This window comes from Ricinus communis, chromosome 6 (genome assembly GCF_019578655.1).
Source record: "Ricinus communis isolate WT05 ecotype wild-type chromosome 6, ASM1957865v1, whole genome shotgun sequence".
NCBI classification, from domain to species: Eukaryota; Viridiplantae; Streptophyta; class Magnoliopsida; order Malpighiales; family Euphorbiaceae; genus Ricinus; species Ricinus communis.
In genome coordinates, this window is record NC_063261.1 from 27182619 (window position 1) to 27196733 (window position 14115).

General features: G+C 34.9%; 1 protein-coding gene across 1 annotated transcript; it reads right to left on the reverse strand.

The window, feature by feature from the left end:
* Positions 1-331: 331 nt before the first annotated feature.
* On the reverse strand, positions 332-13146 carry LOC8281969 (regulator of nonsense transcripts UPF2). The gene is made up of 18 exons (XM_048375516.1): positions 12993-13146; positions 12657-12759; positions 12366-12453; positions 9883-10085; positions 8073-8417; positions 7884-7988; positions 7589-7716; positions 6834-7010; positions 6637-6718; positions 5766-6056; positions 5452-5649; positions 5231-5332; positions 4277-4528; positions 3966-4184; positions 3068-3238; positions 2475-2660; positions 1704-2174; positions 332-1332 (listed from the first exon to the last, which is right to left on the reverse strand). Exons 2-18 carry the CDS (start codon positions 12717-12719, stop codon positions 829-831), a joined length of 3585 nt encoding a protein of 1194 aa, XP_048231473.1. The 5' UTR covers positions 12720-12759; positions 12993-13146; the 3' UTR covers positions 332-828.
* Positions 13147-14115: the final 969 nt, after the last annotated feature.

A 14115-nucleotide genomic window follows, 5' to 3' on the forward strand; every position in this document is an offset into this window, starting at 1 on the left:
AATACAAACATAAGTGAATCGAAACATGGCGACAGAACATTCATAGGATTCGAAAATCGGAAATGTAAGACTTACCAATTCAGTTGGTGAGGCAAATTTCAGGATTTTCTTTCTTCGGTTTTTGTTAAACTGTAGTAAGTTCATGTAGACTCGAACAAATCCACAAGGCGAAATACAAAAAATATCAGGAGAATTGTAGTAGGAATGACAAGCTGTCGGCCCAAAGCCTGTTTACTTATCTACCACTACCGTTTGATTGGGTTCGACTCTGCATTGTACAAAGAAAGAAGGCATTGGCATGAGCCTGGAGGAGTAAGCAACAAAGTGCAAGTCGTTAGAATAATGTACCATTTAAATTAGCGACTGGGTGGTCTACACATATACAAACCACAAACTACAATGTCAGATAGAAATCTCGTTTTTTGTCGAGTATAATAAGATACTGGTCCTGCAAACCATGGGTGACAAATCCTTAATATAATTAGGTATTCGGGCATAACCACTTTTCCTTCACAAAATTCTTCTGCTACACAACATCATAACGCATAACCAGATTGGGCATTTACAATAGCATCTGCATCTAATGTTTCTCTTCACAGACCTCGATGGATAACACTGCAATTCTTCTGCTGTGGGTGAATGGCTAATGCGGCACTTGGGGATGGTGCTATTAAATGAGCAGTTTCCTTTACTTCTGCTGTCAAAGAAACATTTGCCCCCACAATCAGGGCAAACGCGGCTGTGTCAAAAAAACACAATTTCCTCTGCTACACATTTCATCCACAATCAGAACATTGTGGCGGCATGTCAATATACTTCTGCTGTTGCTCACCTTCTTCTGCCATGATAAACACCACTGCCTGAATGATGCTGATACTGATGCCGATGACGAGATCCAGTGCCTCTACTGCTGCTTCCTTCCCACATACTGCCACGGCTGCCAGTTCTGTTGCTACCACTAGGCATCCAGTTCAATGTCTGGGTTCCCAACCCATTATTTTCCTCTTCCTCTCTATCATTGTATTCCAAGACAAGCCTCTTGATATCTTGTTTCTCTTCAAACTCGGCTGCTTCTTTCTGTTTCGTACTCTGGACAAGAGAGCAATCCCTAGGAATGGACATCTGTTTTGTCTGTTGCTTGTTCCCACGCTTCACGAGTACTTTCACCTGAACCTCTTTACTTCCTCCTGCCTCCTCATCCAATGCCTCATCACCACTTTCACCTCCTACCCCCCTTCCATGAGTAGTGGATCCTTCAAACATGGTCATAGGTATCGCCATATTTATCATTGGACGACCCCGCAGCTCTTGCCTGCGCTGCTCCATGCTCTCCTGCATTCACAGTTTAAATAAACAATGTGGCATCAGTTGAAGCAATGCATGAGTAGAAATAAGCAATTAAAAAAAAAATCTGCATGTTATGATTGCCATCATCATAATTCTTCATATCGAATCTCAAATAATATGCATAAAACAACAAGATGCAATTAGCTTTTTAAGAATGTAATTCCATAAATCTACTTAGGACACTTTTAAAAAATCCCAAAACGTATACCGCAAAACTTCATAAAATACCCTTGTAGCATTTTCATCAAAATCCCATAAATTCTTGGAACTTTGGAGCTATAGTAAGAAAAGTAATTACACTATGGTATGGCAAGGCACTAGCAATAATGAAATAAAAAGCAGAATCCAAAACTTGCCTGCATTACTGCCCTTAGCTCCTGCTCAAAATTTTCTGCTTCCACTGGGTCCACCTCAGCCACTTTTTGTCTGACAAGGACTTCATCATCCTCATCAGAAACAGGTCCACCTCCATCATCATCTTCGTCCTCCTCTGTGTCACACCCATCGTCATGATTCTCTTCATCTAAGTCCTCGTCATCATGTCCCTCTTGGTCAATGGTGCCACTGCCCGAATCAGTGTCAGTGTCACCAATGTCCTCATGAATTCCACCGTTTTCCTCATTACCATTCACAATATTTTGTCCATTAGCAGAGATGGCATTGGAAGCATTCCTGCTAGAAGGTTTTTCGCTGTCATAGTGCTTCTCGTTATTGACCTTGTCAATGGAACCTGTCCGTTCATTCTCCTCAAGTTCTATAAGCGCTGCATTAACTTCTTCAATGGATGAGTACCGAGTCATGCTAGGGCGTAAATCCGCAAATAAGTCCTGCAAATGCTTTCAATATGTGAGATAACCTTGCATGCCAAAAAATAGAATAAAAATTTTCAGATTAATTCTCAACAAAAATACACAAGTCAAAATACTTGATACGATAACAAAAAAATGGACTAAAAAGGTCACTACTAGCTCCTACCTACACCTAATAGCATAATTTAAAAACCTTAAACACAGTTGTCAGATCAAAGAATTTGTCAGCTTCTGAAACCAAAGTTCTTAAGTTGGATAATACCTTCTATTAGGAGAGAGAGGAGAGAACAAATGTATAAATGAAGCTTCATGACTTGCCTGTAAATCAAATTCAACGTCAAGAGGTAGTGCTCCCTTGCTGAGAATATACCGCTGAAAATGTATTAAAAATCGATCAAGTTTCCTCTTAGAAGAACCTCGGTCGAAGTAGTGTCCACAGGTCTCAAGAAGAGTGATAACCATCCTGATGCGAAAACAATCCTCTGGTGGATCCAGTACATCACGCTAATAACACATGTTACCAAAAGTCAAATCACATAGCAAGAAAAAAATAACATCTAGGCAAAATTTCACAATAACTTTTATCCAAGCATTGCATGTATAGAGAAAGAAGATGCGATTTATCATCATCTACAAATACTAGTACAATTTACGAAGCATTCACATGATACATTTTCAAATAAATAGTTAGTTTCCCAGCAATTCCCATTAATGCTCCCTATCAAGTAGAGACATGTCTGTCTCCATTTTCATTTTGCCTGATGCCCAACAGGCAGCCAGTTGAAAGTTGGCACAAAATAGAGCATTCTAAGACGTGCCTTTAATTAAGATGAACTAATGAGAATTTAGGGCAAATGCAGAGCAAGTTAATATTAAACTCCTTCAATACAAATCATGATCACAGTTCATACCTCTGGTGTGTCATGGCCAAAACCAAGGATCAAATAGAGTGTCTCAAAAATTACGGAGGAATCCACAAGTTCGTAGTTGTAAAGCTCTCCTAAATATCGCATATGGGCAATGCGCCTCTGCTGCATGCCATAGTCATTTAATTCCAGCCCAAGCCTAATCTCCTCCAGAACCTGAAACCCGAAATAAATTGCTGTAATTCAAAAAAAATGCAAAATTACAAATACACATGCATGCCCATTTAGTACATTAGAGTGCAAGTCTGAAAATCCCTAGCAAAAATATACTAGTAATTATGCAATTCACAACAGTTCACACATCAAAATAACCACTGCCAGCCAGGTGAGATAGGATAGATATGCAAGTCTGTCTGCAATTGGTTCTAGGATGAGGCCGGACAACCAAGATTTATTTTGGGAAATTCAGAACAACTCAAGTTTCTAAACTAATTGCAGTTTCAGAAAAAGAAAAGCCAAAAGTGAAGAGGCATAAGAAGAGTATTTGTTCTCCTTGCAAGAATTAACAAAATGAGATTAAAGTTGAATTTACAAAAGGTACACAACCATAGATTTCCAATAAGCCCGGTCCTACCAACAAATGATATTAACCAGCAAATTATAGTTGTGTACCACAGCCAAAAAAAAAAAAAAAAACCTATAGTGCAAGTGTCACTCTATAATTACAGAAATCGGGCTTCATATTTGCAACTGTGAAAAACAATCAAGTGGAAAATTTCTCCTAAAAAGCATAAAACCAACAATATCAACAACCACTAGAATTAGAAACGATAAGCAAACCATCTGCCATTCAAAAAAACAATGGGAAAGCACCATATATCTAAATCAAGGCAGCTAAAAATACAAACTGAAGTGAAGAATTCCAAAGAAGAAAATAACGAACCTCATCAACTACAGCAACTGCAAATTCATCATGATAACGGCTCAAACCAGCAGTAAGAGAAGCAATTAGGTTAATTTGTCCATATTTCCCCTTGTGAACCTTCATAAAGCATTTCAAAAGGTATGCATCGCATTCACTCCATGGCAGTTTACGAAGTTGCCTCAGCACATACTCAATGGAAGACTTCTCTAGATCTGAGAATAGCAATTTTCTAATGTACTGCATCAAAGATCAATTCAAGAGGTAGATTAAATATATCTTATGTCAGAACCAGTTAGAAGAAGACATTGAGACAGAAAATTGACTTATACCTGGTATAATGGAGGGCGGACTTTAGACACTCGTGCAGATCTTTCAGGTGGTTTGCACAAATAGTAAGCATTTTCTACGAGGGTGCTATGCCGAGGATCTAAATTTTTGACATTTTTCAAGCGCATCAAAATCTCTAGCATATTAGCCATACGTACAGTAGTTTCAGGAGATCGATACAGAAAACGACCACATGTCTCAAGAAGATTGCAGGCAACATCGATGTTATGATGAGTGAAATCATCCAAACAAGCCTGCGAGTGAATAAAACCACAAATGGTAAGAGCAATAATGTGTCCCAATCTCAGTGAAAGTTATCTCAGGTCTCAATAAATACACTGGACCACTATAAAATTGGGAAATTTTCACTCTCTAAATATATGTGTGTATCCCATTAATGTCCTTAAACTTCAATCTGTCCCTTTAAACTTCAATCTGTACCTTAACTATTCTTTTGATTTTGCACCTTAAAGTCTTACTTGTCTAATTCGTTCAAAATGTATTGGAAATTCAAAGTGAGAAAAGTAAATATAGTGAACTTTAGCATGAAAAAAGCAATGGGTAATCATTACGATGCACTATTGCCTCTATCACATCAATTTTTTATGAAATTTTAACTGAAATTAGGTGATAAGGACTTTTATGTACAAAAATGAGAGGGACAATTAAAGTTTATAAATATAAATGGGAAAATGCCAAAGTTCAGGGACTATGAACAGCATTAACCCCTATAACCAAACATAAAAAATGGCCAGTACCCCCTAATAATAGATTTGGAGGCCCAACTAAATGACAATGTAGGGGGCACAAAAAAAATGAGAAAAGAGAACAGCTCAAAATGATTCATGCAGCAATCAAGTCTCACATAGTTCTACAAATAACAAATTCAAAGTTTCTAAGAATTTCACCAAGTAAATGACATGCATAAATCAATTAGCTCCGACCAATAATTATACCTTCAAACAGCTGAAGACAAGTCCAGGTGGCGCGATTTTAAACTTGCACAGTTCTCCGAGAAACCTAATATTCCTGATCTTTGTTTCAATATTCATTTGATCCTGCAGAATATTTCAAACTGGAATCAGAATGCAAATGACTACATAAGCAACATATGAGGAATAAATGGATAAACAGACACTTTTCTTATCAATGAGACATGTCTGTATGTAAGACAGACCTTCTTATTTATCAAGAAATTGAACTCCTCCTCTAACATCTGCAAGAGCATGGAAGAGACATCCTTCATACAAGTTGATAGTGTAGCAACCATCCGTGAGTAGTATGGTAGCAGTTCTAGGGACGTCCTGGGAACATTAAACAATGCCCTTACGAGCTTTTTCCGATTTGACTTGGAATTTAAATAACAGAATTCTACCTGAAAAAAGAAAGTTGAAAAAGGAACACGATAATATAATCTTCATTGTAGAGGCACATAATGATAAAGAAGATTGCATAAAACAGTAAGAACTGGGAAGGCATCAGTATGATTACAGTCAATTGATCGATAAGATCACGACTGACACAACCAGGGAGCCTCTGCAGTAAAGCATCCAAGCTTGTCCCTTCAAGACCTTTGAGTTTATCCTTTTCATTTTCCCCTTTTCTCTCAGCATCCTTTTCTTTATTTTTCTCTTTTTCGGGATCTTTAGCTTTTTCTTTATCCTTTTCATCCTTATCCTTTCCTTTCTCAATGCTTTTCCCCTCCTGCACAGTACCAGTGTCTGCAGAAGACTCAGCAGTATCTTGAGTAGGTTGGCCTTGGTCAGACTCAGGTGGCACCTCCTTCAAATTAACCAATGTAAGAATATCAAATAACCTTTTCTAAACAAGTACAGAAACCCTTTTTCTTTTACAGAAGGGCGACCAACCAAGAATAAAAGATAAAAACAAGAATCATAACAATCAAATTAAATGCAGAGTTCCAAAACTTTATGCTCACAGCTGACAGGTCTAGCCAGATCTGGGTTCAGCCCTTAATATAAACCTTTAACAGAAATGTGCTATGAGAGCGGGATAATTTGATGGCCATAGTTCCAGTGGCCATTCTAAAAAGACTAATTCGGGAACAACCAGGAAGCCAGCAATTAGAAGATGAAGGAATGAGGGGAAAGAGACAGGGAGGCTAAGGCAATGTATCCTTATACCAACAGCTTTTTATTTCAGAAACTATTAAATTATTGATGGAAGAAAATGAGGAAATAGAAGCAACCATCCAAAATTAACTCAGAAATGATGCATGATATCTTTTCGCAAACTACAAAAGCAAAATCATACAAGAAGATTTTGCAAACTTTTCGTATTTCATCAATCTTGCCATAATAAACTAATAGAACTATATAGCTTCAAAGTTTTAAATTCTCACACTTGGTTGTTCTTGAGTCTTCACAGATTGTTCATTCACTTTGGGCTCTGCTTCTCCCAATAATACTGCTGGAACAAATGCTCTGAAAAAAATATATAGGACACGATAAACAAATGTTTCAAACACCATCAAGTTGACAGTGTAATCAACAATATAACACAACATGCATACGTAAAGATTATGCAATTTCAACAAACCTGAGATCTGGTAAGCATTCATAAAATGCCCTAGTATCTTCATCATCCCATAAAGCTTCAAGAACAGAAGAATCTTTCCCAGTAGCAGGTGATGAAGCATCCTCCCCAGTGGTAACCCTAGTTGTGTGGCCATCCTCTGGCATCACTGGAGGTTGCATATCAAGGGCTTCAGCCAAACTGCCCAAAAAAATCAATGTTTCAATGGAAAATCACAGTGGCAATATTACGAAACAAAATCCGCACGAACATTAGTTTTAAGCCTTATAGGCCTTATAATAATTGGTGAGTAGGGGATGGAAACTGTGTCCAGGTTGATATCGTACCTGTACATTTCTAATTCTACTACAGCCTAAAAGGATAAACACTAGAGAAAGAAATCCTGTGTGGTTTAGCAAGCATAACTTCTATCTAAAATCACTACACACGAAACTAGGGCCAGCTATAACACGAAAAACGTTCTATTAATCTAACAGATGAAAAGGTGAGTAATATGCAGTGTAACATTCCACTACTGATGGGAAAGAGGTGCATGTGTTTGTCGTTTGGTCGCTGCATAGAAGGGTGTCAGTAGTAACATACCACTACTGAGAAGGAAGAGAGGGTAAGGGAGTGTTGGATTCTTAGAAGGGTGTTGGATTCAGTTGTCGTGATGTCTTTTAGTTTTGCAATAGGAGTCCCACTTTTGGAATAGATTCCTATTATCCAGCCAACATTAAAAGACACCATAAGATAACTAAATCAACAAGCAAACTTACGATGATACATTGCGATACAAGTGGTCATAAGATTTTCGAAGCTTTTCATATGAAGCAACATTTTCATCACTGAGCTCTCCTTTAGCATTCAAAATCTTTGCATTTTCATGCTCCATTTGGCGCAGAGACTGTTAAAAAACAAAAATCTGACAATTGTAGATATTTCAATCAAACAAAAGCAATACAAACATACAAATAATGTGCATGGGAAGAAATTTCTACATCAAACAAGAGCCTAACATGATCAGCAGAACAGGTGACTAAAATCAGCAATCAAAGGGGGAAAAAAACTTACAGTGTGCTCAGACTGAAGTAATTCTGATACAGCATCATAATATGTATTAAAGGCTTTCCTGAAGATTTTCTTTTGATCTGTTGTGATATTAAGACCCTTAACAAACTGTAATAAAATGTCAGAAATAAGCTTCAAAATAATCAAGATTGACAAGGTAACTCCAACAAAGAACAATGAAGAAAGCCGTACCTCTTCATGAATCTCTTGTCCAGAGAGGGAAAGTCCTAGGAAAACTCTCCCTTGTCGAGCAAAACTAGCAAGAAGAGTCAGATTTGTCTGAGTAGCATCCCGATCCTTCAAGTGTTCCACACTAGTAAGATCCTTAATAATATTGATGAAAATACTGCTGTCTTCTATAACTCCAACAAAGTAAAGTTCCAAAAGCAGTTTCAAAGTACTCCGCTTCTTCATAGCCTTTGAGTTCCTGTCCACGTCCAACTCTTCCCCTGATTTTCCAGGAAAAAAGACCTTCAAAAGCCCTTGTACCAGGCTTGGAGAAAAATCTTTGTACCTTTGATGAAGCAAAGAGCAGATCTTCACAAGGTAAAACAAATGTCAGAACAGTGCCAAAAGACAGGGAAAAGTACTATTATGACTTAAGGCAAGTAATCAAGTAAGAACTGCATGTTCAACACATAAATAGCTGCATTGGAAAACTTTATGTATTTGAACCCAAACAAGTGACCTACTTGGCTGTTTTTTAACTGTAGCTACATAAGCAATTTATTAGTTGAACATCAGCACAGACTACACCAATCAAACTGTACAAAAATGATGAAAAGGAGTGCTAGACATCAATACAAATAAAATAAAAAGAGAAATATAAATATTCATAAAGCAAAAACCAGCTGGTACATTATGAATAAAGTTTGTATAACAAATGAAAAATAGAACACTGAAAGCCCAAAAATGTGCATTTGAACAGTAGGAATGAAAATGAGCGGAGCTGATCTGTACATGTCATTATTCAGATTCAGATTCAACTTGGTGAGATTATATTAGTGAATGAGATTGGCTTGAGTTCGAGATATTTTGAATGAACTCAAATGAGTTAAATAACAAAATTTGAGTAGAGCTCGAACAGTTCGAAATATTCAAATTTGTCTAAACTTTTCACTTGTTCTTGTTATATAAATCAGAATAAATAAAAGACAAATAAATTTAATTAATATTGAACTAATTGTAAAATAAAAAACACAGAGTAATAAGTTTAAAGTAAAAAATTCTCTAAAGAACTAAATAAAAATATCTTACTCAACTGAAAATTAAATAAAAAATATTTTTTGTAATAAGACTTAAAAATTATTAGCATATGTTTAAACATAAAAAAATAGAAAAAAAAAACTTTGTTTCACTTTATCTAATAAAATTTATCTTAGAAATATGTATCTTATTATTACTTTTACAGATAATATATATTACTAATAACAAGTCTAAAAGCTCATGAACATACGGAGCCAAGCATTTGTTTTCTCAAGCTCGGCTCAAATTTTTAACAAGCTTAAAAATAAGATCAAGTTCAGATAGTTGCAACTTTTAAACAAGCTTGAACGAGATAAAAGACAAGCTGAACCCAAGCCAAACTCAAAATTCAGATCGATTTACACCCCTATTGGACAGTCATAGATCACCAGAGCTCTATTCAAATCCTGGTGAGAAGTGACTGCAGAGCACTTCTTCAAGAGCTAATTCAACAACACTTCTAGAGGAGGTATAAGAATTACTGAATTAGATTATTTCATTGCAGATAACTTCATGATCTAGAGTATGCCGTCACCTAATCAGTCACATGCCATACCAATGATTTGGATAAATAATAGCTTACTAGAGCAAAGGGAGGTGCAGTCAATGATTCTCGACTCTTTTAACTAATTAGTAATTATCAACCCGCCCCTTGAGAAAGCTATCATAATAAGGCAAGATAACTAGTTTACAGATGATATATCTCAGCTACAGGTAGTATCTACAGGAAACTTCATTTTAGTATTGTACAACCTACCTGAACTGCTGCTTGTATATCAGAACTTCTAAGTTTTGCATCACAAATTGCCGTTACGGCTTCACTGACAAATTTGCTAAGGTTGACATTTCTCAACTCATCCATTAGCCCTTCCCTCTGCTCTTCATTTATCTGCTTTAATTTTTTAATAACCGCTGTATTACGCTTAATGCTTGAATCCAATGTCCTAAGGAATCCAGAATCTGGAAGCAGAGGCAAACTGAATTATTATCATCAGCAGTACTTTATCAAATGCCTGAAACATACTTTACCAAAAAAATTTATTAAATATGCCAAATTGTTATAAACATAGCAAAACAGAATATGTATTCCAAAATGAGTAACTTTCAAAGAACCAGAGACACTATAGATCATGCATGGACTCAAACCGAGCATTTAATGAGATCAAGTCTTTTTGACAAAGAGAGATCCAAAATTAAATGTCATTATTTATAAATTCTATAAAATCCAAATGTAAATCCTCTTATCCAAGAACTTAAAAAATAAATTTATATAAATAAGTTTGTTTCTAGACCCCAAAGAAAATTATAGAAGACAAGACTTTTATGCATGGACTCAAACCGAGCATTTAATGAAATCAAATCTTTTTGACAAAAAGAGATAAAAAATTAAATGTCATTATTTATAAATTCTATAAAATACAAATGTAGATCCTCTTAAAAAATAAATTTATATAAATATGTTTGTTTCTAGATCCCAAAGAAAATTATGGAAGACAAGACTTTTTTCATGAGGACACAATAGAACCCATTAAACTCGCCCATTTATGACAAAAATGGATGAAGTTATCACTCTCTATGCTAACTATTCTCAAGGATGATCAATTAAAAAACAGGTAAGGACAAACAAAATTAGACATATTACCAATACTTTCTATCCTCTTCAGTATTCTATCCAAAAAAAGAGAACTTCTCTTCCTCAGTACATTACCCTGATTTTGACATGAATATATACCAAAGTAGCTAAAACTAAATTCACTAATAGAGCCCCTTATACAACAAATGAGGTAAAACCATGTAGTAAGACAGATTTGGGAAGTAAATTCAGTGCTAAAGTGTGTAGAATTTAAAATATGAGTATTAAGTTAAATGTGATGATGAAACTGGCACTGGCAGTAAAGAAGTTGAGAGCTGGAATTTGTGGAAATGAAGAGCAGAAGACATTATGAGAAAAAGAAGCAGATCGAACCACGCATATATCCTACAATGGCAAGGCAATCTACTCCAATTCCATTATCATGAATCAAGGGGAAAATAGACCAATTATGTATGCATTTATGATGACTTGGATCCTTATCGTCATTAGAATCCTATTACACACCAGAGACCATGCAGAATCCAAAAATAAAATTGGTATCTATGTTTTCACAAATTGCTGGAAGACTATAAACTTGAATGTTATGTACCCAAGTACCTTAAAAAATGCACTAAGAAGAAATTACAATTTCAAAACACATCGGGTTCATTCCCCGTTCCGATCATGGAATAGATGAAATAAATCAAAAAATGCATTTTTGTTCAAGAAAGCGATCTTATTGGAACTGTCCGGGTGGTTTCTTGGTCACGGCCAGCTAAAGATAAAGTTCCATTAAAGAGCGTTTCCACATGGTAGAACCTCCTCAGGGAATCTAACATCCAAAAAAAAAAAAAAGAAACTCCCCTTATCCCTCCATGACTTTTCTAACTAATGAAGAACCGCATCTTACTTGGGCATAATAGTGTTGTACTATTATCCCAGGCATGTAGCACATAGCTGAATCACCACACCGATTCATATCTACCAGCTTGAGGATCTCTCCCACTCAATCCTGCCAACAAAAGATTCTTCTGACCTCCATTCTAATCTAAAGCGCAACCCCTACTCCTCTTAAGTCTTAATTATAGAAGAGAGTAATCATGCTAAGGAGAGACGTGGAAGAATACATCCTATAGTTTGACCAGACACTATAAGAGACCCATAAAATTTGACAGTCAAAATATTTTGACAAGTAATTTGCTAAAATAAAATTATATCCAGGATTCTCCTAGAAAGAAATTTAGGGATATAATTACAATATAGTTTAAACTAAGATATAAGATGCCCTAGAAAGTGACCTAAAATAAGAGAAGAGATGATATTCCTCCAGATGCATTCACAACAGAAATTTCAATCTTCTTTGCATTAAAATCAGCCTTCCCTTTTTCCTTCATGCTTCCTCTACAGTTCCCTAATAATCCAACCAAATAGAACTTTGTCTCGTGACAATTTTATTAACAGCATACTTTACAGCTACATCAGAAGTATGATCAGTCTATTCTTTTTCACATATGTATCGTACATAAATCATAAAGTAACTAACACATAATTCTATTCAACAAGGAAAGATGAGAAGAAAAATATGACCGATAGTTGCAGATATTATCCATTTTCAGCAATTATTCAGGAATTAATAAGTAATTTTGTGACTTTTGCACATCACAAACCAGGCCTTTCAGGATTCAAATTGCTTTGACGAAGGGCAGCTTTCGCCTCTATTGATTTCTTAATTTCTTCAAGTCGAGCAGCAGCTTCCTAACCAAAGGAAAAAAGAAAACAGCTTAACCATTAAATTCACCAGACTATAAATCCTACACCTTAGATACACTGCCATCAGTTTTTATAAACTCAGTCCAGTTTAATATCCACAACCACTGAACAAAAGTAAACACCTAAATGCACAATACAAACCAACAAACCTTTAAAATTGGAAAAAAAAAATTAAAAGTATAACCTACCTCATCATCTTGTTTGGACTGTGATTCACCGCCAACACGGCCATCATCTTCGTGCTGCTCCATTTCTACTATAATAACTAACTCTATTCACAAAATCGAAAACCTATAAAACAATTAAGAAAACACAATAATTAGCATAAATCATTACAACGCTACAATTACACATAAAATCATTAAAAAAAAAAAAGATGAGACGAACAGCAAAAAGTGATAATAAAATCAGAGAAAAATCAATAAATAAATAAACGCGCTAATTTTGAATAAAGAACCTGCATTAGTATGCGTGTCTAGATAAAGAGGATAATGTTAGGATTAGGGCTAGGGTTATGGAATTACCTGATCGGAGAGATGAACCGGAGAGTTAACGGAGAAGTAAGGAACTTGAGTAGAGGGAGAGAGAGAAAGGTTTTGTTTAGGCATGAGAAATTCAATGCTCGAAATTTTGAAACCGATTTAGCCAAACCCGGATACTTTGGTTTTGAATATGGATTGACCCGTTCATATTGGGCCTCACTTATTAGTTGTTTATTTTCTTCAAGCAATTACACAAAATACTTTGTTTTTAAATAATATCATTTGTACGGTTAAAAAAATTTCTTTTTAAATATGCACAATTCACGTTTTAAAAAATACTGCAAATTTTTATTTTTTTATTTCTGACAGAATTATATATAAAAAGCTTTTATTTTCTTTTTTTTTAACTCTTCTACATCATATCATCTTATTCTTTTCTCTCCCTTCTCAACTTCTTCACAAGAAAATCACCAATACTTTTACACAGTAATTGTTGGATTTGTATATAGATGGATGTGTATGAATGAGTTTATATGATTTACTCTTTTAGTATTAAAATATATAGAGAAATAGACAGTTGTAACTAACATTTGTACACGCATCTAAGATGTTTGATAAATTTTCTAAATAATATAACTTTTTTTAATTTTTGGTGATGGTTTTAATGTATATGGTATTGATGAGTATGATGTTATATTAAAAAAAGTATATATAATATATATATACCAAAATTTTATTATTTTGATATACTAGAAACTTTTATATATTGTGGTGTAGACATTATTATCTTCTTTCATTTTTATATTTAGAAGTATATAGTAAATAAGGATAATGAGAAAAATGTATATATAGCATGATTAAAGAAAGAGTATGTATGTTATTATATAACTAGCAAAAAAAATGAGACGACATGGAGCATTAATTCAAGACTTGCTAGCTAGTTATTCAATTTAATTTGATTTTTTTTTGTAATGATGTTATTCATGTATGGACAAGCAATAATATGACCATTTGAGTTGGCTAGTAAATTGTATTAAATGAGATTATATTTTATACTAATGATGTTCGATAAAATGCTTGTTCTAAGAAATTAGCAACACTTTTTAAATATGGTTAAACTTACGTGTAAGTATATATCAATAACTTGGAAAATAGTTTGAAATGC

Coding starts and splice junctions, on each gene's coding strand:
- LOC8281969 (XM_048375516.1), bottom strand. CDS start 12,719: ATGGAGCAGCACGAAGATGATGGCCGTGTTGGCGGTGAATCACAGTCC. Junction 8,418..9,882: donor ATATACAAGCAGCAGTTCAG/GTAGGTTGTACA, acceptor TACCTTGTGAAG/ATCTGCTCTTTGCTTCATCA. Junction 1,333..1,703: donor AGCTAAGGGCAGTAATGCAG/GCAAGTTTTGGA, acceptor CTGTGAATGCAG/GAGAGCATGGAGCAGCGCAG.